Here is a 26489-nt window from a genome sequence, read left to right on the forward strand (position 1 = left end):
TTTACTGTACCGCTCTGTCCTTCCCTGCTCAAACGATAATTTATATTATTTTTTTTGTTAGGACTTTATGTGGGAAGGACAGAGATATCATCCCAGACTTAAATAAAGAGTATCGTTTTAATTTCCAGGTTACAACTACTCGGACCAAATATGGCCTAAAGAAGAAACTGTAATAGAAAGCACGTACAAATCCCCTCAGATATCTCAAGATCCGGACTTAAGTAGGCGGATGGCTGCCCTTGAAGACTGGGCGCTAAACGTCGACACAAAACTGAAGACCTTCGACCAAAGACTGTCAAAGTTTGACAACCTAGAGGCGCAAATCGAGAACTACTCATTCCGGCACCTGCAGCAGAATTTGATCCAGATTTTGAGCACGAATGACAACACTGAGATTTTAGCCGCAAAATTGAAAGCGCAATTCGACCGGGATTATGTAACTAAAGAACAGATGCAGACAATGAGTCAAGAGATCCACGAGCGATTAATTACTTCGTGGAAGCCAGATTTGGACGAGGATAAGATACGGCGGTTGATCCAGGAGTACTTGGTTGTGTTCGAGCGGCAACAGATGGCGCTACTGGCAGAGAAAGTTCGGGAATACGTGAAGGAGGTAGAAATCCATCATCATCACTCGGGAAGCGACTTCGACGCGGAGGCTGTGAAGAAGATAGTGGCGGCCATGCTTAATGTGTACGACGCGGACAAAACTGGCCTGGTGGATTATGCATTGGAGTCTGCAGGTATGACTATTTGTTTCTACTATTACTAATTAATTACTAGGCAATGAGATTCCTCTAAAAGATAAGTAAGGTCCTGTCACTCGCCAATGCTAAAGACACTAGCAAGCACAAAGCCTTTCTCAAATTGGAAATATGTAATTTCTATGATTTTTGATTGACACTTTCATAATAAGTTTCCGTATTTTGACTAAAGTAGGATTTTTGCAATGGACGTCAGATTCCAAGTTCGTCATTTTCCAACCAGTAGGCCTAAGATGCGCGCCGCGATAAGCGGTTATCACGCCATTTTATCGATTTTCCCCCATACATTTTGACGACAGTAAAAGTTATCACGGCGCGCATCTTAGGCCTATAGGTCAGATTTTGAGATTGTAATGGTTTTTGGTACACTTACCATCACATTATGTATTATGTATGCCATACATACGTATACATCACATTATATTTATCGCACCTCGTCTGCGAGACTTATCTGTAAAAGAATGCGTGACACGCAATAAAGACTTCCTGTGTTCTGCTACAGGGTTCACAACATTTTAATTTTTAATGTAAACCTAAACACGCGACACACAACAGGAATATTACTCAGATTTTCAACCTTATATCCTCTGCAGGCGGGCAAGTGATCTCGACCAAGTGTACCGAGCTATACCAGATCAAGACGAAGCAATACTCGGTGCTAGGGCTGCCGGTGTGGTGGGTGTACACGTCGCCGCGGTTCGCGCTGACTCCCGGCGCCATGCCCGCCGAGTGCTGGGCCTTCCAGGGCTTCCCGGGGTACCTAGGTGAGTCTATGATCCAGGTTCTTCGTTCTTGGCCAGTGCGGGCTCATGGCCCAAGCAGTGGCATAACTATACCATCCGAGGCCCGTGGCAAATTCTGGACATGGGGCCCTTGTCGTATCTAGGGTTATTTTCAAGGGGGGGAGCGGTGCCATCGCGCCCTGAAACATNCCGAGGCCCGTGGCAAATTCTGGACATGGGGCCCTTGTCGTATCTAGGGTTATTTTCAAGGGGGGGAGCGGTGCCATCGCGCCCTGAAACATCGCGAGGGGGTGGGGGGGGGACGATCAGGGTCTTGGGCCGGGGCCTCCTCGGATCGGGGGCCCGTGGCATTTTGCCAGCCCTGCCACCCTATAGTTACGTCACTCGGCCTGAGCTTCTTCTTTACCAGTTTAGTCTGTACGGTGTTGGGGCCATCACTAGAGCGACGGACTTTACTGCAGCTCGACCCTAGTACCATTGTCCCGCCCTCGGCGCGGTACAAGCGAGTGGGCGGCAGGTTGCTAGGCCTTCCAGGGCTTCCAGGGGTACCTGGGTGAGTCGCTTGACAGCTGCACAGACCGAGAAGAGCAGTATCGGTGCTAGGGCTGCCGGTGTGGTGGGTGTACACGTCGCCGCGGTTCGCGCTGACTCCCGGCGCCATGCCCGCCGAGTGCTGGGCCTTCCAGGGCTTCCCGGGGTACCTGGGTGAGTTAACTACCAAGGTATCATCATCATAGGTCACTAGGTCAATAGGTCACACATTATAGGCTCCACACTGCAGGAAGATGACCTCTAATTTACCAAAGAAAACCAAAAATAAAGACTTGGCCTACACTCCCCACGCTGGTGAAATGGGTTGGGGAGGGTGAGTCGCGATCAATCCAGGTCCTTCAACCATTAGCCAGTGCGAGCGTCGAGTTTTTTCTCTATCATTTTTCCCGGGGTACCTAGGTGAGTCCATGATACAGGATGATCCAGGTTCTTCGACTCTTGACCGGTGCGGGCTCATGGCCCGAGCAGTGGCGTAACTATACCATCCGAGGCCCGTGGCAAATTCTGGGCATGGGGCCCTTGGCGTATCTAGGGTTATTTTCAAGGGGGGGAGCGGTGCCATCGCGCCCTGAAACATCGCGAGGGGAGGACGATCAGGGTCTTGGGCCAGGGGGGCCCGTGGCATTTTGCCAGCCCTGCCACCCTATAGTTACGTCACTCGGCCTGAGCTTCTTCTCTACCAGTTTAGTCTGTACGGTGTTGGGGCCATCGCTAGAGCGACGGACTTTACTGCAGCTCGACCCTAGTACCATTGTCCCGGCCTCGGCGCGGTACAAGCTAGTGGGCGGCGGGTTGCTGGGCCTTCCAGGGCTTCCCGGAGTACCTGGGTGAGTCGCTTGACAGCTGTACAGACCGAGACGAAGCAATACTCGGTGCTAGGGCTGCCGGTGTGGTGGGTGTACACGTCGCCGCGGTTCGCGCTGACTCCCGGCGCCATGCCCGCCGAGTGCTGGGCCTTCCAGGGCTTCCCGGGGTACCTGGGTGAGTTAACTACCGAGGTATCATCATCATACACTCGACGTCAAATAAATCGCACCTCCCGCGACAAGCATTTTCAAACGTATGCATCCCCACTTCCCACCAATATTGGTACCATTTAAAAGCCTAGTTCTAACCTTCATTTCATTAAAGAAAAGGTTTTTACCCCAAAAATGTGTCTAGAAGGATCCAGAGTCACTTCTTCAAAAAATAGGTAGTTACGCTAGAGCCAACTTTTATGGCTATAAAACTGTTAAGTTGGGTTTAATTGCTATCCATCTGTTAAAGAGGGCACGTGAAATCATTATGTATTTGGTTTTATAAAAATTGGTCTAATTGATCCCATAGGTGGGCCCAAAGTGAGGTATTTTTTCAAGTCACATTTATGGTATATGCTAATAATTTATTAAGAAATTAAATGTGTTTTTCTTTAAGGATATTTATTGGGCTTTCAAATAACACCAATATTGTTGGGGCACCATGATTGTGTCAGAAGAAAATCGTTAAAGTTCGCGTCGCGGAAGGTGCGGTTTAATTGATGTTGAGTATAGGTCACTAGGTCAATATGTCACACATTATAGGCTCCACACTGCAGGAAGATGACCTATAATTTACCAAAGAAAAACAAAAATAAAGACTTGGTCTACACTCGCCACGCTGGTGAAATGGGTTGGGGAGGGTGAGTCGCGATCGATCCAGGTCCTTCAACCATTGGCCAGTGCGAGCGTCGAGTTTACGCTCATGGCCCGAGCTTCTTATCTACCAGTTTAGACTGTACGGTGTTGGGGGCATCGCTAGAGCGATGGACTTTACTGTTACTAGTAAACTTGACACGAATTGGCAAGGGTAAATGCGGTTGTTATGTCGCTGGACTACAAACGAGTGAGTAAAATGACACTCGCATGGAGTAGCTGAGGCTGAAAGAATACTGTTTGGTCTCTCTGTGATTGTTCTGACCGTCGAACAAGCAGCGTTCTATTGTACGTAAAGAAAGTCGATAGTCGCTTTTTCGTCCGCACTAAAGTACCTATCCCACTAAAAATGGCAATGCCAGATTTTGTATGGAAAGTGGCGTCTTTTTTTTTCGCGCGGCCATCGATCAAACTTTGTTTTTTGATTACAAAATAGTGTAATAAACCAAACTTACTATGGCATGTATACCTTTAAACTCAGTCTGAACATAGTTACGAGCATTAGAAGTTTGATGATTTTCATCTAGATTTGCTTTTTGTGCGCAAGTTTTGTAAGAAATTGCAACAAAATATTGCGCTATTTTTTTATTGCGCTGATTCTGCTCCATACTGATGTCTGGAGCCTTTAATGGATGGTATTGTTTGTTTACACATACAATCTCACTATTTTGTTGCAATTTCTTACAAAACTTTGCGTGCAAAAAGCAAATCTAGTATGAAAATCATCAAACTTCTAATGCTCGTAACTCAGTTCAGACTGAGTTTAGAGGTATACATGTCATAGTAAGTTTGATTTATTACACTATTTTGTAATCAAAAAAACAAAGTTTGGTCGATGGCCGCGCGAAAAAAAAAAGACGCCAATTTCCGGCATTGTCTTTTCGGCCTAATTTTGTTTCTATCTCCATTAATTGTGTCTCTGTCTCTTATTCCAGTGATCCGCACGTACGCCATCATCGAAGTGACGGGCTTCTCGCTGGAGCACATGTCGCGCCTACTCGCTGTCGACGGCAAGATCGAGTCCGCGCCCAAGAACTTCTCAGTATACGTGAGTCATTTTACTTAACATATTCAGGAACGTAACTAAAGCCGGACCTCCAGCGCGTGTTTTTCCCTACTTCTTATTCGTTACGCTCTTGGCAGAGCGGTCGTGGTCACGTTGAGGCGTTGTTCACATCGGTTGTAGAGGCGGATACAACTCTCCGCACGATCTCCCTCCATCTCTGTCTATTGGCAGACTGTCTAGTGCAGTCACATACGCCGTCTCCCACTGCACTGCTGCTTTCACTTGTTCGGTCCAGCGCATTGGTGACCTGCCACGCGATCGGGTTCCTTCGACTTTTCCCTTCCCTTTTCATTAGAGCGATCCACGATCATAACCTTGGTTTACACAATCAACAAAAAACATTGTTTCACAACACATTTTTGTTGGTAATTTTGTTGAATGTTGACGTTTTTGTTGATTTTAGAAAAACACGCGCTGGAGACCCGGCTTATCACTTATACTGCTTGATCAACTTATATTGCGTGTACATTTTAACCACTGGTATCTTGACATTTGACCGAGCACGAGTATGTTTCTTTTAACCGCTTGCATCTTGACTTTTTAATGTTCTAGCACTTGATCTGGGGATAACTGTGATAGCCCAGTCTCTATTTCAATCGATTTTAATTATTATTTTTTACTAAAGTTAAAGTGTATGTGTATTGAACTAAAACTTATTTTACAAGATCGATATCGAAATAATTAGTATTCATTTTGATTTTATTCATGAGTGCTAAAACATTTTCTATGTTGTAACCATACCACTTCTTACTTAAGTTTTCTTTATGTTTGTTTGCTCGTCACTTTCATGAAAATAAACTACGCAAGCGCAGCGAAAGCACAAAATAAAATTAGTGATAATGTTTTTCAGAAGCTCTTTTCTACTTATCTCTTAGCAGCATTTTCTATCTAATTTGCACTTATTTTTACCATTTCTAACTTAAAGCGTTCTTTGGTGAATTGTGTTTGATTGTATCTGTGTGTGAGTTTCATTATTTGCATGGTAATTAACTGTCGAATGCGTTTTCACTTACCCAACAACATTATTGTCTTTGTTATGCACATTTCTCATACAAACACTAACATAACACCAGCAGCACCTTATTTGTAAGTATACTGTTTTGTGTTTGATAAACTGCATTATTGCACTTTTTCGCTGTTTTATTTTTGTGAATGCATGTGCTTTAACCCATTGGCTATCTCAAAACTGCAACCTGGCCTTGAATTTAACCCATTGTCTCTAAACTGCATGAATCTTTGTAAATTGTCGTAAAAGCTATGGATTGTATGATTTTCATGTAATAATAATATGTTCTCGATGAACATGTTTAAACATTTCACAAGATTTAAAAATGCATTGAATATTTAAAATGATGAAGGTGTGAATCAGTAAATAATAACCAAAGGCAATAGTTGAAGTTGCATTTCGTCCAATACAAACTTTAAAGTTAAAACACTACATCACAATCTTTCACCAGGGTCTCCACGGCGAAATGGATCCGGAGCCCCACTTATTCGGCGACTACATGTATGACGCAAACGGCACGGCCATCCAATATTTCCCTGTTAAGTTCCCGAAGACGACAAACATTGGCGGCAACGAGTACCCAGTAGCCTTCGATATTGTGGAGCTCAGGGTGGAAAGCAACCACGGCAACCCGACATACACCTGTGTCTACAGATTCAGGGTCCACGGGAACCCGTTGTCAGACATCAGAATGGCTACCGATGACAGCATCAAGGACAGTGAGACGTAGCCAACAATTGGACATTAGGGAATTATTTTATATGTGATGCAATCACCACTTTTGATACGGTTCTATCGTGTTGATCTTTAGATTTAAAATTTATGAGTAATTAAGATTTGTGAAAAACAAAATTTGCCAGGCGAATTGATGTCTAATGAAAGGACCTAAAACTGTTTATATGAGTGATGTGTAAAATATCAAAAGTGGTGACGATACAATCGAATACGTGTATTGAACATAGTGCAGTGCGCGTTATCAATCTCGGAAAACGTCCAACGTGTGTTCAATTATGTAGTTACTGACTTGAATAGTTGTCATTCTAGGTTTAACAGAGTGGCCTTACATCAGTAACCGGTATATCTTTAGTAATAAAGTCCAAAGTACAAAATCTGTTTGTTAAGTACTGACTTATCATTATGTGCTTATTGTTCCAGCGAATTTTATGTGTTTAAAATCTCTTATATGACCGCACAAAGACCGTTTCTATACGCTTAGTTATTCTGAATTTCTTTTACCGATATTTATACATAGTTTTATAATCTATTTTAAGTTATATTATAAGACTTATAATAATGTATACCTACATGGATCAAAAACTAAATAATGTGTTATAAATATTTTCAGCTGATTCGTATTTATTATTTATGTTTGTAAGTAAGGACATAGTAACTTATTTGTGACTTTAAATCATATAAGGCAGCTATGTTTCTTTACAAAGTTTATGTACACAGTTTAGTTATTTCTAGAAAGTTATATGAGACAATAATCAAAATTATGATAAAGAAACAGCCTAAATTAGTATTAAGTTCCTTTCGCGTTATTTTAATTAGGTCGTGTGTAATTCAGCTAGATCCATGTTAGACTACGATTAATTTGAACTAGGTTTAATGAAGGAGCTAGTCCAGTTAGAGGTTAATAAATTTTATGCCAACGTAAATAAGTGTTTTCAGTTGTAAGTTTCGTGTCTCAAAGAACTAACTTAGTATGTAGTAAAAACCCAACGTCTATTAACGTTTGAGGATCTTATTAGTTTAGTCTTATTTAGTTTGTAATCTTCGGCTTATTGTACAAAAACTCATTCCGAATCCTATGTTCAGTTGTGTCCTTCGTCAGTCATACAGTTTCACAGACGAATTATGTAAAATCAAAAGTTCAGGCTTAAGTACTTGAGAAATGACTGCTAATTCAATACATATGTAGAAGATACCTATCTTAGGATGTAATATTTTTGAATTGCATCTGCAAAAGCAATCTTGATTTCACATATAAGGAACTTTGTTCACTAGATGTTTTAGTGTTCGTACTGAATTACTGATGCATTTAGGTAGAATCTCGTCCTAACTGTTCCTCCGGCCGAATTCAAAAGGTGCTGCGCCGGAAAAAACTTAAATATTTGTCTGTTTTTTTAGATCCTCGGAATTTAAATTAAGTTAAGATAGTAGCCGTTGATATTACACGATATTCATTACTTTTAGAAGTTACCACTAACACTTTCTGACAGCACACTTGTAACATTTTATAGCACTTTGTAACAAGCGAAATTGTATATTTTTGATATCACCCGACCCAATATTCACCCTTGTTTCCACTAATCAGTATTGATGAATCTGATATCAAACTTCAATAACTATTTACCTAAAAATTGGGATCTATTGATGGTTCAGCCTTTTTTGGTTTGAAAAATATTAATAAAACAACTCATTTTTATAATAACCCAGTGAACTCATGAGTTAGCTACTTAAATTGCTCCGGGTGGCTTAATGCAATTTATTTACCAAATATAATATTCTTCGTATCTATTTATTGTTTTTATCGAATATTTATGGAACTTTTAGCAAGTAGAATTTGTACGTTTAATATAAATGTGAAACTAAAAACACGGTAATTAATGTGTACTGTTTTATTGTAAATTCACATTCACAATGACTGTTCTGTAATAATATTTTATTAAAAAATTGTGGTTCCTTTTTCATGAATTTACTAACAGAACTTTTTAAAATCTTTGTTATTTATTATGCACTGATTTTTTTAACTAACTTTCATTTGTCTGCTTTTAACTGTGGGAAATATAATGATAAATAAAATGTTTACTAAAGATTATAAATAGTTTTATTTTATATTATTTATTATAAACTTCAACCATGATTATTTTCGTCATTATTCAATTTCATCTTTAGTTGTGACTTTCATCGTAGAACTTTGATATTTGCTTGTATTTTGATTATCCTGACTGAATTCAGAGCTATGTCCGAAAGGAGAATTCAACGTATTTTCCTCTAAAATTTGATTTGCTAAAGACCACACTCCCATCTTAAACTGTCGCTTTTGTTCGGGCGTCATCTCCTTCATTTCTGGCAGTATACTATGAAAAAATAATAAATCTGGGTCTTGAACGTCAACAGACTTATTTTTCTTGTGCAAATGTGGTTTTTTATTATCATGTTCAGTCGAAGTATTAACACTATTATTTTGTATAAGATCTGTCTCAGATATTCTTCTAGAGCGCTTATAACTTTGATCCGACTCAAAATCTTCCATTTTGATCCTCTTACTCAATTTAATTTTTTTACAAGAGCTATCGTCCGTTTCATTTTTTAATAAGTTCTTCCATCTATCTTTATAAGGACCTGAAATATTAAAGTAAATAATTAATTTAAGAACAATACAAATAATTAACCTACATAGACTAAATATTTACAAATAAAAAATATGTCCCAAATCGCTGTCCAAACAACGCGACATGGTGCCCAGAATGCTGGCTGCATTTCCGCGCTGAATGGCCAAACTGATAATTAATTTTAATTACCATACTCAAATCATCCGAACTTAAATTTTAGAATTTCTTAATGAAGGATATGTTATTAACCTGTTGCCATTTCAGCTTCTTCATCTGAAATCAGGTGTATCTCATCAGGTCCAGACTCCTGAGGCTCTTCCGACTGAGATCTATCCTCATCCTCCACCAATTCCTCGTCAGATCCAGTTTCATAGTCCAGCCATTCCACCTCTAGTGAAGGACGCTGGGATTTCACTCTCGAAGCTCCAGCAGTATTTGTTTGCGTCTGAAAGTAATTTCTTACATTATCTCAACGTTACCAATATTCTTTTAATAAATTGAATTTTTTTTACTTATATTTATATTAAAAATAATTTTTATAAAATTATAACATACCGCTGCTTGATAAAAAGTTAACTTATGGTATAATTTCTTATAAAATGGTTTTTCAATAAACTTACTTTTGTAAAGTCTGCATCGCGTTCTTCAGTTTCAGTAGACACATATCCAATTATTTCTAGGAATCGCTGCTCTAAATCAGTTAAAGGCAATAATCTCCTGCTTAAAGGGGTTCCTCGTCTTTGGTCTGCTGCCTTAGTTTTGAGCTTGGCTTTATATTCTACCCAGTACTGGAAAAACATTTACAGAATTATAATAGTTTCAATTTATACTTTTATCTTTTAATAATTGCATTATGTGTAGAAGTAAAAGCATAGCGAAAGCTGTTTGACTTGAAATTAAAGTTTTCATGTAGCAAATGTAAACTGCTTCAAAAATATCTCACCCTACGCCACTGTTCAGGCGTTTTCTTCGTCCCAGCTGCGTTAAGCTTTTTGGATACTGCTTCCCAAGCTAATCTTGCATCCTGTTGGCACAGTGGTGTTGAAAAAGTAGCGCGACCCAACGCAACATGTTTATTTGTTTCAGCGAACTTCGCCAGTATTTCCATTTGATACAAAGACACTTTTCTATGCGGGGCCATCTATAATAAAAGTTGGTATTAATGTAAAAGTTATCATGATAATTTTTAACAAGGTTGACATCAAAGTAGATGAACAGTAGATGTTAATTATTTAATTGATAAGGTGGCGTATCGAAAATTAGGATAATCTAGATGGCGACAAAACAGCTAAAGTATTAAGGCATAATTTTGTATAACAATAACAGAATTTTCAATCGTCTTACTTTTAGTTGATAACTAATACACCCAAATACACCATTTACTACAACTCACTACAACTGAATCGAGTTGCAAATGCTTGGCTTGCTGTCAGATCTGTCACTAAAATTATACGGCTAAAACCGAAAGTGATAAAGGCATCCCCATTTTAGTGCTTCGGACTTCCAAAGGGACGCATATACAACGACTTTTAATTTGGACGGTTTAAAGCAAAAAAAAAAAGAAGTGGCATTACTTTTGTAATGCACACTATTTGCCTTTTGTCACGTGTATAAAATCAGAAAAAACTTGATATTGTTAATCAAACATTATAAGAAAAAATATTTGATTAAATAAATTTACGATTACGTTTTTACAAAGATTTTTGCGTTATTGATTAATGTTCTCACTCTCAGGCATTTTGCACTAGATGGCGCTAGTCGTCAAATTAATTAATGTGACCTGCACCACCTGCACATTCTTTTAACATTTCATCTAAAACGGCTAGTACAATGAGTATACAAAAACGCACCTTTTCAAGCACCGTACACTATGTCAGGAAACATACTGTGCTCTGTTCGCATGATTGGAACTTTCTCAATGAGTTCAACTTTTCCAACATAGCCCAGTACCCAGTATCCTATCTTACCCAGAAACGAAGTCCAAAATAAACCGCTAGTGGGCAGCACACCTAAAACACCATTTTGAGAGCTAGCATTCCCTGTTACAGTTGTTACTAAACCCCTGTACACTCCCTGCCTGTTTGTCCCATGATCAAGGCTTATATCGCTCCCTAGCGATAAGACCGCCTATTTTGATTTTATTTTTTATCGGACCTCTTGCGCCTATACAAACATGGTACCTACGTACTTGATTATTCAAAGCATCTTTCTTTTTCAAATTCAACAGACATGGCTGAACCGATTTTGATGATGTCGTTCTCGAGTCCAAACTATAATTACGTCCATTGCAGGGTCTCATATGTTTCAAGATGTTAATCTGGTATTTTTGTTTGTATGTTACGGTTAATGTGATAAATTGAAAATTATTAATAATAACCGGTTATTATGAATAATTCCCGACAGTCGCGGTGAAAGTGATAAATTAATCACATTTAACAGTGATTATTTAATAATTCAACCTTAGTACTAACAAATTTCATAAAAGAGAACATCTTGTGTACGTGCTCGTGTACAGCCAAACTTTTGAACGTTTTGATATCATATATTAATATAATTTGGCATAATGAGTTTGGAATGTTTTTTGCATAATATTACTTTTCCATGATGCCTATAACATAATGTTTTGATTTAAAGTGAAAAATAGGTTAAGGTGCGGCGGGGGTGGCCCTTGGGCCACCGCTAAGCCGCCTATTTAGTTTTATACACACATAAATGACCTCATATTAATCACATTTACCAAATCATGCGGTAATTATTCATAATAACCGGCGATTATTCATAATTTTCACATTTATCACTTTGACCGTAACATGTACACCCTTTGATGTTTATGGTGTATGATGCTAGGCATTATAGGTTTAATTATTTTCAGCCTTCAGTGTGTACCTAGATTTAGAAATCTTAAGTTCTCTTGTGTAAGTTATTTTTAATTTCATTTGTGTTGATAAATGCAAGTGTTGTATGCATGTTTACATGTGACCTATCGTGTTATTTTTTGGTGTGTTACTCGTCAGTCGTGAGTGAAATGGGGCAGTGGATCAAAGGAAAAACAGATTAATTTTTCGGATTTTTTTTTTGTATTTTCATATTTTTTATAATTTATAAATGACCTAGTAAGAAAGTAGTCTTATCCGTTTCAGCACATACAATCATCATTCATGAGATTACAAAAAGATCCTTTGGCGAGTGCAGTACCGAGGCCGGCGGTCGAGGCGCGCCCGCGGCGCCGCGCTCCGTCCTGCCGTCACTATTACGATTTAATTACAATAATATCTTACGTACAATTAAATTAACTGAGATTACAAGCCTGAGTGTGCAGCCGGCCGCGGGCCCGGCCGGGCCGCAGCTGCGGAGCGAGCCAGCGCGCTTAGAAGCACTTCCTGTGCACGATAGACGGGCCGGACTCATCGTATTCCTGTTTCGAGATCCACATCTGTTGGAAGGTCGAGAGGGACGCGAGGATCGATCCACCGATCCATACGGAGTACTTCCTCTCGGGCGGGGCGATGATCTTGATCTTCATCGTGGATGGCGCTAATGCAGTAATTTCCTTCTGCATGCGGTCGGCGATGCCGGGGTACATGGTGGTACCGCCGGACAGTACTGTGTTGGCGTACAGGTCCTTACGGATGTCGACGTCGCACTTCATGATGGAGTTGTACGTCGTTTCGTGGATGCCGCAAGCTTCCATACCCAGGAACGAGGGCTGGAAGAGAGCCTCTGGGCAACGGAATCGCTCGTTGCCGATGGTGATGACCTGACCGTCGGGGAGTTCGTAGGACTTCTCGAGCGAGCTGCTGGAGGCAGCGGTGGCCATCTCCTGTTCGAAGTCGAGGGCGACGTAGCAGAGCTTCTCCTTGATGTCACGTACGATTTCTCGCTCAGCGGTGGTGGTGAACGAGTAACCACGCTCGGTGAGGATCTTCATCAGGTAGTCTGTGAGGTCACGGCCGGCCAAGTCCAGACGGAGGATGGCGTGGGGCAGGGCGTAGCCCTCGTAGATGGGCACTGTGTGGGACACGCCGTCGCCGGAGTCCAGTACGATACCGGTGGTACGACCGGACGCGTACAGGGACAGCACAGCCTGGATGGCCACGTACATGGCGGGTGTGTTGAAGGTCTCGAACATGATCTGTGTCATCTTCTCTCTGAAATAGGAAAAAACAAAAGAGTTAGTTGATTGATAAGGTATCTTCACTCTTGATTCTAAATGAATCTATTTTAATCAAACTGACTTAATTTTGTGGAAACTGAATGAGAGAAAAGATAAGTACACACCTGTTAGCCTTAGGGTTGAGGGGTGCCTCTGTGAGAAGGACTGGGTGTTCCTCGGGGGCGACACGGAGTTCATTGTAGAAGGTGTGGTGCCAGATCTTCTCCATGTCATCCCAGTTCGTGACGATTCCGTGTTCGATGGGGTATTTCAGAGTGAGGATACCTCTCTTGCTCTGGGCCTCGTCACCGACGTACGAGTCCTTCTGTCCCATGCCAACCATCACACCCTGGTGGCGAGGGCGGCCCACGATCGATGGGAACACGGCGCGGGGCGCGTCGTCACCCGCGAAACCGGCCTTGCACATACCGGAGCCATTGTCTACGACCAACGCAGCAACTTCTTCGTCACACATTGTGAATTAGTCTGTAAAGAAAAACAAAGATTGTAAGTTAACATCATAGTATCAATTCTAAAATATCAAAGAGGACAAAATTCCTAATCGGGTTGTTTGAGTAATTATTTAAAGTGGTCGTAGGTAGAATGCCTACGCGAATAGCCATGTCACAAGTGCTGAAGTGGGCGACAGTCGCCTGGACACCAAATAAGGCTTGCTTAGCGCGAAGCGGCAATGCGTGGACGTGGAGTATGGCACCACCGGCGAAACAACATTTCACCGAGTCTGCTCTTACTGACCGAGATTCGATGCAACTAATTTCTCATATAAAAATTTACTTTCCAATTCGAATCTTATTTGAGATTTGAAAGAACTGTTTGTAATTTGGAAACAAATTGAGTTAATTAGAATTGAGGGTTGAAACTAATTCACGGCCACGCCCTACCGCAACCGGCGATTCCCGACTCCCGGAGTCGTGCGACCCGATAAAATGTCACTGACCGCGCACACACAAATTATTGCACTAATTCCTCACAGCACTATCACAATCTTATCACGCTACAGAATTGCACGATGGAATCCAGTTATCAACTTACTTTTAATTTAAATATTCCTATTATAAATAAATAAATAATCTGCTATTGCACAGCCTCGGTAGCGCTGCACAACACCTCAACTCGAGTTCACTTCGTGGAATGTCGGCGAGCGAGGCAAGCGGAGTATATAAATGAGGCTGATTATCGGGGCGCCCCTTCCCCGCAGCGGCGGCTGTCGACCAATCAGACACAAGTTGGGGATTCGTGGCCATATATGGTATTCCGCTACAGGGAGCCTGCGCGTACCCCCCGCAGCCTACGCACCCCCCGGCGCTGAAACCGCGCGCCGCGGCTTGATAACGTCGAGATTCTCGCCGCACCACACATTGAACACCCGGCGACCAGACAGAAGGAGTCTGCTCGGGATAGGGATTTATTTACAGATGCGCAACTAACTAAACAGATAGGTAGGTACACACTAACTAAAGTTTAAATTTTGACATCATCCCAAATGCAGATCAATGCACTGACCGGACCCATCGTTAACGTTCTTGGACACTTGGTGAAATGACACTTTTATACACACAAATGGTTACGGTTAATTGGCTCAGTTCACACGCTTGCGAAATTCATAATAATTATGATCTACCCACATTTTTCATCAAACTTGTTCACGTAATCAAATTTGACAGGTCTTATTGGGATGCGTTTGTGATAGAGTTATCACTTTAACAAGAGGCAAATTATTTATTTCGATCAATTACCAGTTAAAATAGATTAACTAGGAAATAATTATGCACTTACCAGTTAATTAGCAGCGACACACAATAACAACGCGAACCACGTTCCGAGAGAAACGCCGGCCGGTATCTTTCTGTCGCCTCGCGCTCGTTCGCTCGAGTGGAGGTCGCTTTGCTTCACTACGCCGGCGCCACGACAAAATAGACTCGCCCAACGGACCCCTACCAGTGCAAAATTATTTCAAAATTTCAAGAAACTACGCCTCGAAATTCATCAAAACGACATACTAAACATGACCACTGACATTCTTAATTGACACATGTCAAGCATTTGTTTGCTATTCGAAATTGGAATGCTATTATTTTTCGCTCCAATTTGGACTCGCCCGACCTCCCCACTTGCGGCAAGTGATGGCTTTGCCATATAAGGTAATCGGCATAACCCGGGCTTCTGATTGGTGGACGGGCCCAACGGTCGTCGTACAGACGTGGCGCACACAACCGCAAGACGCTCTAGTATTTTGTCTGTAGTGTTTGTGTTTAGTACGAACGAAATGATTTCATTCAATAGATATCGTCTGTCTGGTCTTAATCACGAATATTGCGAATTGCAATGCGTTATTGGATCGTACGAATGAATAGCTTCGCAGCAAGAGCTAATTTAAATCAAACAACTGTAATATATGTAACTTTTTAATTAGAACTTACTTGAGCACCTTATAAGTAACTAACATTATGGAGGCAACTAAGCCATGTATTTTCTGCTAATTAGGCGCAGCAGTAGCAGTTTTTAATTTTTCATCATCATTACTGTTCCAAACTTCCCACTGTTCCGTTGTTTTAATTTTTATTTCTTATCTTCTAGGTATGCGTTTAAATTGAAATTTATTTGCCACGGGTAGACGCGATTACCATTTCTCATCTGCAACATGATTTAGCATATTTAGTTACGCTTTTTAGAAAATCCTATTTAGGTATTCGTAAAAGTTTAGTTACACGGCTTTTACTTAGTGAAATCTGGTTTATAAATATGTATCAAACACATATCAAATTAAAAAACACATCATTAGTTGCATAAATGGTCGAATTACAGAAATATACAATCACTTTCGCTTTTGGAGTGTAGCTTGCTGATGCTATTGAGTGAGACCCCTTGAGGCCAGCTGACGCAGACACAACAATATTAATTAGTCATAACATTAATTTATTTACTACTGCAGCAACCTTTAAATTTAAAATAATGATAGTGCCGTGCCATATTTATGATAACCATTGTTTCTACGGATGAAACTAACAATTTTTATATACACACCATCTGCTGATAATAATGAAGAGATTCAGGTGATAGTAACTTCATGAACGTATGAAATTAGAATGAATTCAAAGAACGCCCATTCTTTACAAAAACTTTATCGTCATCACTAATTGGGATAGTAGTCGATTCAGTAACAACAATAGGCACACCTAAAACGCCTGAACTAAACAAACGATCTAATTAGTGCAGATAACCCAAACATGTTTGGTAATTTGTTACTTATCTAAAAGGGTCATTCCACAAAAATATGTCAACTCTTAGTCCGCGCCACATTTCACATGAAATATTTGTTAATATTTTATTCCAAAATTGTTAAATAACAGCTCGCAATGTGCTTTATTCATCACCCATTTATATTTTTTGAAACTATTTTTAAAACATCTTAAATTCCTTTTGAATGACCCAAAACGTCATTCCCTAGCCATGTCCGTATTGTCCGTACTCCAAAAGTTTGTGTTTTGGGACCCACATTTATAAAAACATCAACTTTATCCTTTGTTTTAATTAACGAATAATCTATTTAAATGTATATTACACCAAATTCTATTAATATTTTGCGGTTTCAATAAACAATAATTTGATTTTCTTTAGTTGAAAAAGAGTCTACAGTTTTTAGCGTCATTCCCTCGCCACGCACTGATTTTATAATTTTGCGCTTTAATATGTATTTAGAGTGAATGACATTTAGTTGAGTTTAAAGTACGATACGAAGTTATCCTCAGACCATACTGGCTTTGCGGTAGCCGTTTTTTGAATTAGTGCAAACGTGACAGTTGTTACCGAAACATGTGTTAATCCAGTCACTTCGTCAGTCCCTAGTTGAGTAGCTGTATTGATTATAATAGGAAATTGTATATAATTTAATAGTATTTACGTGTAGTTTTTTGGCTATTTTCGGCACATGGTATTAAGCATTCTTATAATATAAAGTTAATCTGCATTTGTGTTAAGTTTTACTCCAAATCGTCAGTCCCTAGAGCGTCAGGCCCTAACTTTAAATGGCACTTGGGACTAAATTACTAGTTAGGGAATGATGTTTTTTATATAGTGATAATAACAAAACAACTACATTATGTGTATTAACTTATCTATAAATGTTAAGGTTAAAAGTTTTATACTTTATTAGAAGTCATATAGGAGTAATGTAGTATGAAAAAATTGAAAATTATAATTTCTCCTAAAATTAAGCATAAAATGACTGGCCCTTTTAGACATAACATAATTAATTAATAAACAATAATTTACACTAATAAAGTATTCAAAAGCATCTTAAAAAAGTTACGGACAAAATGACGTCGAAAATATACAGATTTTTATGGAATGACCCAAAAGAGAAACAACCTCAGGGATTAGTCAAACATCATTACGGACACGACACATTTGTTTTATCATTTCATCGGTTCCGTTTCATATGATCACTGAGTCATGGCTGACTCGCGCAAGCGTACTACAGCGATGAGTCAACTTGACCACGGGCTGGTCTGGACACCTCATGCCTCATGTCTCCGTAGTACCGCAAACCGTAATCTGTGTTTAATGAATGACTTGATTTGCGTCACACTCATTTTGTGGCAGACAGAGTTGCGAATGCTAATTTTGAATCATTTCGTTTGTCATAGAAAATCGACAACAAACAATACTTTCCTAGCGTTCACGTTAAAAAAGAACGCTAACTATCATACCAAACTATTTGATTTAGGAGACTCGTAAACAAAGTTTGCAGAATGCAATCCAAGTAACAAGTCCAATAAATCAGGCGTTTTTGTCAGAAATAATGATTGTAATAGCTACGCTTCAAATGATAAAGTTTCATATCCACTAATATCAAATTAATAAAAGTAAATATTTTGAAGTTTATTACAGTCATTTTTATAAAAAAATCTTTCATACAAAAAATAATCTGGGGAAAACAGCAAACAATTTTTCGTAACGATCCAACCGAAATGCGATCTTTGGGGAAATCTTTTGGGTTTAAGTTATACCTACAAGAATGTTTAATGAGTTTGAGAGAAATTCATCAGCATTCCTTTTAAAAATATGCCTGTAAATAAACTTCCATTTATCTGAAACACAATATTTTGAAGGGACGAACATTGACCGAACAAGATGCATAAAATCCAAAATTTGAATAAACAAAATATTTTAACAAACCTATAAGTCTGATTTGGAAATATTGAAACGATGTTTGAACAGCTACAAACGATGTAGTTAAACAACGCATGACGAAGTATAATATCAGGGAGTGGATGACACATCATGTTAAATATTTTATTTTGTAAACTGTGAGTCACATCTTTACTAGTCTTGTTTAAATGTTATTACAAAGATAGATCATTAATAACTGACTGCTTTTATTTATTGGGAATACAGCCCAAATTTTCGAAAGATGGCAAAATAACTGAAGGTAAATTATCTGTCTAATAATGCAAATAGCTTCTGAAGTGCGAACTTGCGAGGCCAAAGGTCGTAGCAACCTGATGGATGATGGCATTAGGGAGCTGTTGACCTCTGACCTCTTTGCTGACAAAAGGCTTCCAGGCTTCAAAGTTTAGGGTGGGAAGTGCCCTTAGCAGAAAACAAAAATGCCTACTCGTGGTAAGAACACTTCCGACGCTGTATTGTCTTTATAACAATGTAAAATCTTGGCAATACTGGCACATAAAAAGTAAATGCGGAAGTTAAAAAGATTGCCTAAAATTATGATCAAAATGGATTCAAAGAGATGCCAAGTATAGGACTAGAATGCCATCAGGTGAGATACAGGCCAAGAGCTTCCTCGTTGTGAAAAAAAATCTTGATTTTGAAAATGGTCAAATGAAATAAAAAACACAAATCCTTACGTACGATTTCAATAAAGTTAGAGCTATAATGACTCAACGAAGGAACTACACCGAGTGCGTTGAATTCCTAATGTCTCGTCGCAGAAGCATTGTATTGAAATACGTCAACTGCGTTGAATACAAATGGTCTTGTTCTTGAACCAGTGACTCATTCAAGCGTTGGGTGACAAATTTACGACCGATAGACGTACACGACTACAATGTATTATATTATGCTTAGAACTTGTATGACAAGTTGAAAGTGCGTGGGATTCGTCGGTTAGGGATATCTTGATTCAAAGTGTGTTTTATTTAAACCTATGTTTATTAATCATCCTTCTCTACCAAACCTACAACAACTGCCTGTATATCATCTCGCATATCTATTTTACTTATTTATATCAGAAACTAGCACAGCAACCAATTATACGTGTGATCGTGTTACACATTTGAACGCATCATTTGCCTGCGACCTGATGCATACTGGCCTACTTGCTATTAATAAGTCTAATACCATAATATCTGAATCTTCCCATATGCGTTCGTGCATGTCTTCAAACTATTTTAAATTTTATTTCAAGTAGCACAAGGTACGATATCGCTTAGGACAATGGACATTGTTCTGTGAAAAGAAAAAGTACCTATGCCTTTGACGTCTAGTAGGTACCTACAAAGGGATAAGAATCCTTTGTGCACCCTTTTGTCAACCTGTTCAAGAATGTTCGAGGAATATTACATGACCTTTTCTTATAAAATCGGGAATGTAGTTCATTCACTAAGCTACTCGTAGAATCTTCATTTCCTATGATCGTTTGTTTCACTCAACGATTGTGTCTTGTTTTGTCAGTGCATCAATCATCCAATGCTCCAGGAGCGCCTATATATTTTAGCAACAACTTATTTTGTTTCGATTCAATCTAAATAAATTTACGAATTATCATTATCTTTCTCCTCTGGTATTTTAGCATCCTTCGTACAAGACATAAACGTTTGGTTAAATCATTATCATTAGTTTGTAAATCTTAGACACTGCAGTCTGCTGCAGTGAAACGGCGAAATGGGCAGGAGAGCGTTACCAAATATGGCCCTTAGCGACTGACTCCCTCACCTTCGCTAACCTCAGTGCGTGTGATTTCCAAAGTGTACCCTAAGGCTTGAGACTAGGGTTGGTTTACCAGTGCCTGGTGCTGGTTAGGTCTAGCCAGGCGGACACGTCGCTCGAGGAGGGCGAGGGGAGTGCGGGATCGATCGGGCGCCGCGCGACCGCGCCCTTGACCTCGGACTGGGCTTGCAGTCGGGATAGGCTAACCATACGTACTGAACACGTCCGATTTTAAATTCTCAAACATCATTTCGATATCGCATTCGGTACGTAGGTATTTTCATTAACAAATATAAGGACAAAAATCAAATGATGGATACCTACTATTAAAGAGTATATACCAGGTGTCCATTTGTCCAACAATAGTACACTTTCACTATAAAACTGACTTAAAAACGGCAAGTGATTAAGTAATAACTGATTAGCTGGAATTGAAAAGATACCAAATTCTAAAAGAAATCGTGGAGTCGTCAATGTAAATTAAGCATCCTTCCTTGGTAAACTTTGCATTACTTATTGCAATTTAATTCGACTGTATTTCGATTTTTACCGGAAGTAAACTAGAACATCTTGAAAGTATTACGTTACCTAACAAAAACGAAACAGTTGAATTGTTGGAAACTGGAGGCACAAAGGCGGTATTTGGCTACCCTAATTCGGGGTGTAATTGCTCATACAAATTCTCGGGAACATGAGGGTGACATGCCAAATCTAATATTTAACAAACGGCTTTCCAGGGAATCAATATTTCATCAGTAATGTAAGGTACCTATCTAGACAAATTCATCTTCCAAACGAAATTTCAAAGGTATTGGAAAGAAAAATAATTAAAGTCAAGATGTTATTTCTCAATCCACTTTTGATTATTCAGCAAGTCTTATGCATAATGAGATATTAACTTTCTCTTTCTGCCTTTATTATTAATATTAATTTATCATAATTTTAAAATTACCAGCGCTGAATGTATTTTTCTCAAATCTCAATGTTTTAAATGGATATAGATAGGAAGAATCTCTACTCTAGAGAAGAATTGATCACGTTTCTGGGAGAGATGTAGCGGTACCCACTAATGGAAATATGTTCGTCGGCGATTGCATGTATTGTAGCTAACTGCATTACACTATTATTACCGTATGCAAAATGTAATCAAAGCCATTCTAATGTGGGATTTATGAAGACAGCGTTATTACCAAGCATTAAAGAGCATATTCGAGCAGATGTTATGGCAAACCTATCGGCACTGAGACGAATAGTCGTAGACTTGGCAATGGGCAGCATCATCCAGAAATAGTGCACCTTGTGACGTCTCTCACGCACGCTACGCCAGACACGCGGGTGTGTCTGGTCTAATTATAAAACGTGTATATTTGGAACACCGCTCTGTAGGTCAGTAAACTACAAAAATCTATTTACAACAGGTTGCTCCCAGGTTCAAGTTTAAGGTTATGTGCAGCGACAGCACATGAGTGCACATTTTTGTTGCAAAATCACACCTATTACAACCACAATAGAAGATTGTGTACATTACTGTCGTCTGTACAACGTAAAATAACGTAAGGATTCTCGAAAAAATTACATTGTTACAATAATACTCGTCACCAAACTAACTTCTACGTCATCATTATCGTTAAATGTTTGCTAAAGTATTTCCCAGGATTAATATTGTGTAACAAAATTATAAAAATCAGGTGATTTTAATGTTAAAGATTTAACGGTAGGTACGTGCAGTTACAGAAACTTGAAGCAAAATTGTTATGTAAGTTGATAAGAATTCGTCTTATCTTTAATCCTGATTCATAAATTGCTCCTGACATTCTATAGGTATTTTCTATTACTGACTAGTGACTAGAACAATAGAAGGCGGTTTTATGACTGTGCCCTCAAATAAACAATTAACGGTAATGGTGGTCTACGGACTGACCTCTCCCACTTCCATTCCATTAGTGGTATTAAATGTACTTTCGACACGAAAACAATTTCAATAACCTTTTGTATCCGTGATGGGCTGGTAGTATCTAGCTAACTGTAATATAAATAATTAGTATGAATCATCAGAAGATAGTGTGATTACTTTCTTTCCTATTATCTAGTAACTATTCAGCACATACGGAGGAAAGGAGAATGCTCCATGACTAGGCATTCGAAACCGTGCGATCTCGAGACGATCGTCTCGAAGAGAATTGGATTTGTGTCAAAGTGATCGTCAACGGTACTCTGTCTTTCACTTTCGACAAGTAGGTAAAACTGCAAACGCCCAAGAAAGCGCATGTCTGCAAGTAAAATTCCTGTTTATACCGGTATAAATTATTTTTTATTAAAAATGTTGGTTAGTGACTCTCATAAATAAATCAAAAATCTTTGTCAAAATTGATTTTACGTAATATGCATATTACGATACCTTAGGGGAGAGGGGGGCAGCTTTGAACAATTTTCATACTTTATTAAATATCTTCCAAATTTGAACGATTTCATTAATTTTTTCTTCCTAGATAGAGGTCATGGTTATCACACAACAAAATAATGATGTTTTTCTTAATTATTCATGAACGCTTATTAAGATATTTAGATTTTTGCACAGACCTGTAAACGTTCAAAACTGCCCCGTAGTCGGGGCAGCCTTGAACACGCCTGGGGCAGTTTTGAATTAGTATTTTTTTCAATGAAATAAAACTGAATATTTATGAATGTGTATTTTTAAAATAATTAATAAACAAAATTTTAAATGATCAGTGTCATTTGGGATCAATTTAACATGTTTATTTTATTTTACAACACTCTGTACAAAGTAACACAAAACTTAAAGATATTATTAAAAAAAAAGTTAATATAAGATATATCAATTAACTAAATACTAATAAACTTTTTGTTTAATGACACATCAAAGACAAAACTGCATAATTGAAAAAATATTAATCAACTACTAAAACTAGCCTTTGCCCGGACTTCACCCAGCTTGAAATTTTATCTGTCACAGTAAAGCAATCTGCTTATTTTTTATGTAAAAACCTTCTACGAAGTATTAGAAAACTTAAGGTTTCATAATACCACTTAAAGAAGAAAATTTATAAAGTTCAAAGGTGCCCCAACCATTTCGTTCAAAGCTGCCCCATGGGTATATTTCCAGAAAAAAACATAAATTTAATAACGGAACATACTTTTATATCGCAATTTCTTATCAAATCTTCATTGAAACTATTTAAACTTCCATATAGTAAACAAACCACTCACTATTTTATAAAACTACGTCCACAAAATCCTTAGAACCAAAATAAAAAAGTGCGAAATTGGCAGTCAAAAACAAAAAAACACTTTTGTCGGTTAACCTACAGTTAGATATTAAAAATGAGATGTGACGGCTATGCGCATCAGTGCTGGCAATATTAATTATGATTTATACCATTGTAGCCTAAACCAGTGATTTTTAAAATCATTTGTTCTAAGCTGCCCCTGTCCAAAGCTGCCCCCCTCTCCCCTACATCCTATTTAAATACTGTACTTAAATAATAAATCACAAGCGTAACTTGAGCCGCCCATTTTGGGGACTGGTGTAGGGCATCATAAATTAGGAACAGTCATTCTGGTAGTTTAGAAGCACTTTCTGTGGACGATTGAGGGGCCGGACTCATCGTACTCCTGTTTCGAGATCCACATCTGTTGGAAGGTCGAGAGGGAAGCCAGGATGGATCCTCCGATCCATACGGAGTATTTCCTCTCAGGTGGCGCGATGATCTTGATCTTCATTGTGGATGGGGCCAGAGCTGTGATTTCCTTCTGCATACGGTCAGCGATACCAGGGTACATGGTGGTACCACCGGATAATACTGTGTTGGCGTACAAGTCCTTACGGATGTCAACGTCGCACTTCATGATGGAGTTGTATGTGGTTTCGTGGATGCCGTTAGCTTCCATACCCAAGAATGAGGGCTGGAAGAGAGCCTCTGGGCAACGGAATCGCTCGTTGCCGATGGTGATGACCTGACCGTCGGGGAGTTCGTAGGACTTCTCGAGCGAGCTGCTGGAGGCAGCGGTGGCCATCTCCTGTTCGAAGTCGAGGGCGACGTAGCAGAGCTTCTCCTTGATGTCACGTACGATTTCTCGCTCAGCGGTGGTGGTGAACGAGTAACCACGCTCGGTGAGGATCTTCATCAGGTAGTCTGTGAGGTCACGGCCGGCCAAGTCCAGACGGAGGATGGCGTGGGGCAGGGCGTAGCCCTCGTAGATGGGCACTGTGTGGGACACGCCGTCGCCGGAGTCCAGCACGATACCGGTGGTACGACCGGACGCGTACAGGGACAGCACAGCCTGGATGGCCACGTACATGGCGGGTGTGTTGAAGGTCTCGAACATGATCTGTGTCATCTTCTCTCTGAAACATGAAAAATAGCATCGGTTACCAATATGGTTCGGTATTGTAGAGCCGCGCTGCGCGCCGGCTAGAGTCAATGTAACGTTATTATAACCGTATGACGTCAGAGGCTAGGTCATTGAACGTACCTGTTGGCCTTGGGGTTCAGGGGGGCTTCGGTAAGAAGGACTGGGTGTTCCTCGGGAGCGACACGGAGTTCATTGTAGAAGGTGTGATGCCAGATCTTCTCCATGTCATCCCAGTTTGTGACGATTCCGTGTTCGATGGGGTATTTGAGTGTGAGGATGCCTCTCTTGCTCTGGGCCTCATCTCCGACGTAGGAGTCTTTTTGTCCCATGCCAACCATCACACCCTGGTGGCGCGGGCGGCCCACGATCGATGGGAACACGGCGCGGGGCGCGTCATCGCCCGCGAAACCGGCCTTGCACATACCGGATCCATTGTCAACGACCAACGCAGCAACTTCCTCGTCGCACATTTTGGTTTATTCTGAAATAGGCAATATTCCCTTATTAATTTATTATTTAATCTAGCGAGCACTGTTGCCTATCACGAGATTATTCACTTCACTGGATTCAGAATTGCGTAATCAACGTTACGTAAGAGCGTCACCTGTGCACTTTTTTTTAAAGAATGTATAATAAACACCGTTATAATTTTTGACTTTACTACGCCTGTGAGTTAATTTAAAAACTGGTTTTATGATAAAAAGACAAGCACAATGAAACTTACTGTTAAATTAAGTTAATGACTAAGCAACGAGTACTCCGCGTCGGTACGCTGGCCACTACTAAATGAGCACCGGCACGTGAGGATAAACTATATAAAACGGGCCTTATCAGCGCCAGACACTATCGGCAACAATTTATTTTCCACCAATCACGAGCTCCCTCCACTTTTGTCACCATATATGGAGATGCGGTAAACATATACAGTTGGTGTTACCAGAGTAGAGTCTGCGGAGTGCTCACTCGCGCGGCGTTAAGTTATTTTTAGAGCAATAACAAGTAATAACAAGGTTAAGGAAAACTATGGAAATGGATTTGTATGATGGGCTGAATGCCAGAGACAAAGCAAAGCGGGCATTGTTCGGCAGGAGTATTGAGGTCACTGGATGACCGGATGGTTTCAAATTATAGTTTAGTTATTGAGGCGTAGTTTAGAAAACAGGTATTGTTAGGAGGTACGTTTAATCTCTGACAAACTGCAGTTTGGCAGATTAGAATTAAGTAAAACCGTTGTAACTTTTATGAGACAATTTTAAAATTATTTTAATAATGATCATAGAGTTCATAAATAATCTAACTCTATGTATAGGTAATTTTAGAAATGGTTTAGTGTGTAAATTCCACGTAATTCTTTACATTTCAGTAATAATCAAACGGTTCTTTGTGTTTAGTGTATGTATACCTAGATGACAAATTGACATAGTTGTGGTAGGGAAAATGATGCAGTAATTCCGATGTGTTATTTCCTTAAATATAGTTAAATTTAAATCAATTTATTAATAACAGTTTACCTAACTACCCATAAATACAGTAAATAGTTCACAATGTGACTCTACATTACCGATTTCTTCTGCCTTTTTGCCAGGTTGGTAAAAATGTACCTAGATACAGTTAAAAAGCACATAAGTCTCTACATTTTGTCGCAATAAAGCCCCTATTATAACAGCACAAAATGCCTCAGTGTTAAGCTAGATGCGTCGTCTTGAGTGCATAAGAAAATTGAGTGCCTCTCCATTATTGTGAGTATTTTTCTCGGCTGGTATCCCCGAGGTAATCGCTGATAATAACAAGCCTGATAACACTGACGCCACCGCTGCGAAACGTAACACTTACGTGGCTTGTGGAATTTTTAGC

General features: G+C 39.6%; 4 protein-coding genes across 6 annotated transcripts in view; 1 reads left to right on the top strand and 3 right to left on the bottom strand.

Annotated features, from left to right (window-relative positions):
• Window positions 1–8383, top strand: part of LOC114354803 (uncharacterized) — a 30808-nt gene extending 22425 nt beyond the window's left edge. The window contains exons 9-13 of one of the 2 annotated variants that reach the window (XM_028307371.1): window positions 129–743; window positions 1358–1439; window positions 2124–2212; window positions 4665–4777; window positions 6253–8383. In XM_028307371.1, the coding sequence (XP_028163172.1) occupies window positions 129–743; window positions 1358–1439; window positions 2124–2212; window positions 4665–4777; window positions 6253–6531 (1178 nt within the window). In that variant the 3' untranslated portion in view covers window positions 6532–8383. Of the gene's footprint in view, window positions 1–128; window positions 744–1357; window positions 1440–2123; window positions 2213–2951; window positions 3041–4664; window positions 4778–6252 lie in introns of both variants that reach the window. The other variant, XM_028307370.1, reaches the window with a different exon arrangement.
• Window positions 7178–10590, bottom strand: LOC114354804 (uncharacterized). The gene is made up of 5 exons (XM_028307372.1): window positions 10484–10590; window positions 10083–10280; window positions 9760–9927; window positions 9389–9584; window positions 7178–9149 (listed from the first exon to the last, which is right to left on the bottom strand). The coding sequence occupies exons 2-5, from the start codon at window positions 10278–10280 to the stop codon at window positions 8680–8682; spliced, it is 1032 nt and encodes a 343-aa protein (XP_028163173.1). The 5' UTR covers window positions 10484–10590; the 3' UTR covers window positions 7178–8679.
• Window positions 10591–12193: 1603 nt separating this feature from the next.
• LOC114354797 (actin-5C) lies at window positions 12194–15425 on the bottom strand. 2 transcript variants are annotated; one of them, XM_028307359.1, is made up of 3 exons: window positions 15090–15425; window positions 13418–13778; window positions 12194–13287 (listed from the first exon to the last, which is right to left on the bottom strand). In XM_028307359.1, exons 2-3 carry the CDS (start codon window positions 13765–13767, stop codon window positions 12507–12509), a joined length of 1131 nt encoding a protein of 376 aa, XP_028163160.1. In that variant the 5' UTR covers window positions 13768–13778; window positions 15090–15425; the 3' UTR covers window positions 12194–12506. The 2 variants fall into 2 exon arrangements, with proteins under 2 accessions (XP_028163160.1, XP_028163159.1); XM_028307358.1 differs by lacking the exon at window positions 15090–15425 and adding an exon at window positions 14346–14567.
• A 7124-nt stretch (window positions 15426–22549) lies between these two features.
• LOC114354791 (actin, cytoplasmic A3a) lies at window positions 22550–25592 on the bottom strand. The gene is made up of 4 exons (XM_028307351.1): window positions 25360–25592; window positions 24756–25116; window positions 23735–24627; window positions 22550–22661 (listed from the first exon to the last, which is right to left on the bottom strand). Exons 2-3 carry the CDS (start codon window positions 25103–25105, stop codon window positions 23847–23849), a joined length of 1131 nt encoding a protein of 376 aa, XP_028163152.1. The 5' UTR covers window positions 25106–25116; window positions 25360–25592; the 3' UTR covers window positions 22550–22661; window positions 23735–23846.
• Window positions 25593–26489: the final 897 nt, after the last annotated feature.

This window comes from Ostrinia furnacalis, unplaced genomic scaffold, assembly GCF_004193835.3.
Source record: "Ostrinia furnacalis isolate ACB-3 unplaced genomic scaffold, ASM419383v2 OfSCF2162, whole genome shotgun sequence".
NCBI lineage: Eukaryota > Metazoa > Arthropoda > Insecta > Lepidoptera > Crambidae > Ostrinia > Ostrinia furnacalis.

Excerpts from the sequence above, each read along its gene's own strand:
- LOC114354791 (XM_028307351.1), bottom strand. The coding sequence starts at position 25,105 with ATGTGCGACGAGGAAGTTGCTGCGTTGGTCGTTGACAATGGATCCGGT. Across the intron at positions 24,628-24,755 it reads CTGAACCCCAAGGCCAACAG|AGAGAAGATGACACAGATCA; the intron begins GTACGTTCAATG and ends TTCATGTTTCAG.
- LOC114354797 (XM_028307359.1), bottom strand. The coding sequence starts at position 13,767 with ATGTGTGACGAAGAAGTTGCTGCGTTGGTCGTAGACAATGGCTCCGGT. Across the intron at positions 13,288-13,417 it reads CTCAACCCTAAGGCTAACAG|AGAGAAGATGACACAGATCA; the intron begins GTGTGTACTTAT and ends TTCCTATTTCAG.
- LOC114354804 (XM_028307372.1), bottom strand. The coding sequence starts at position 10,280 with ATGGCCCCGCATAGAAAAGTGTCTTTGTATCAAATGGAAATACTGGCG. Across the intron at positions 9,585-9,759 it reads GCGATGCAGACTTTACAAAA|ACGCAAACAAATACTGCTGG; the intron begins GTAAGTTTATTG and ends AATTACTTTCAG. Across the intron at positions 9,150-9,388 it reads AGAAGCTGAAATGGCAACAG|GTCCTTATAAAGATAGATGG; the intron begins GTTAATAACATA and ends TTAATATTTCAG.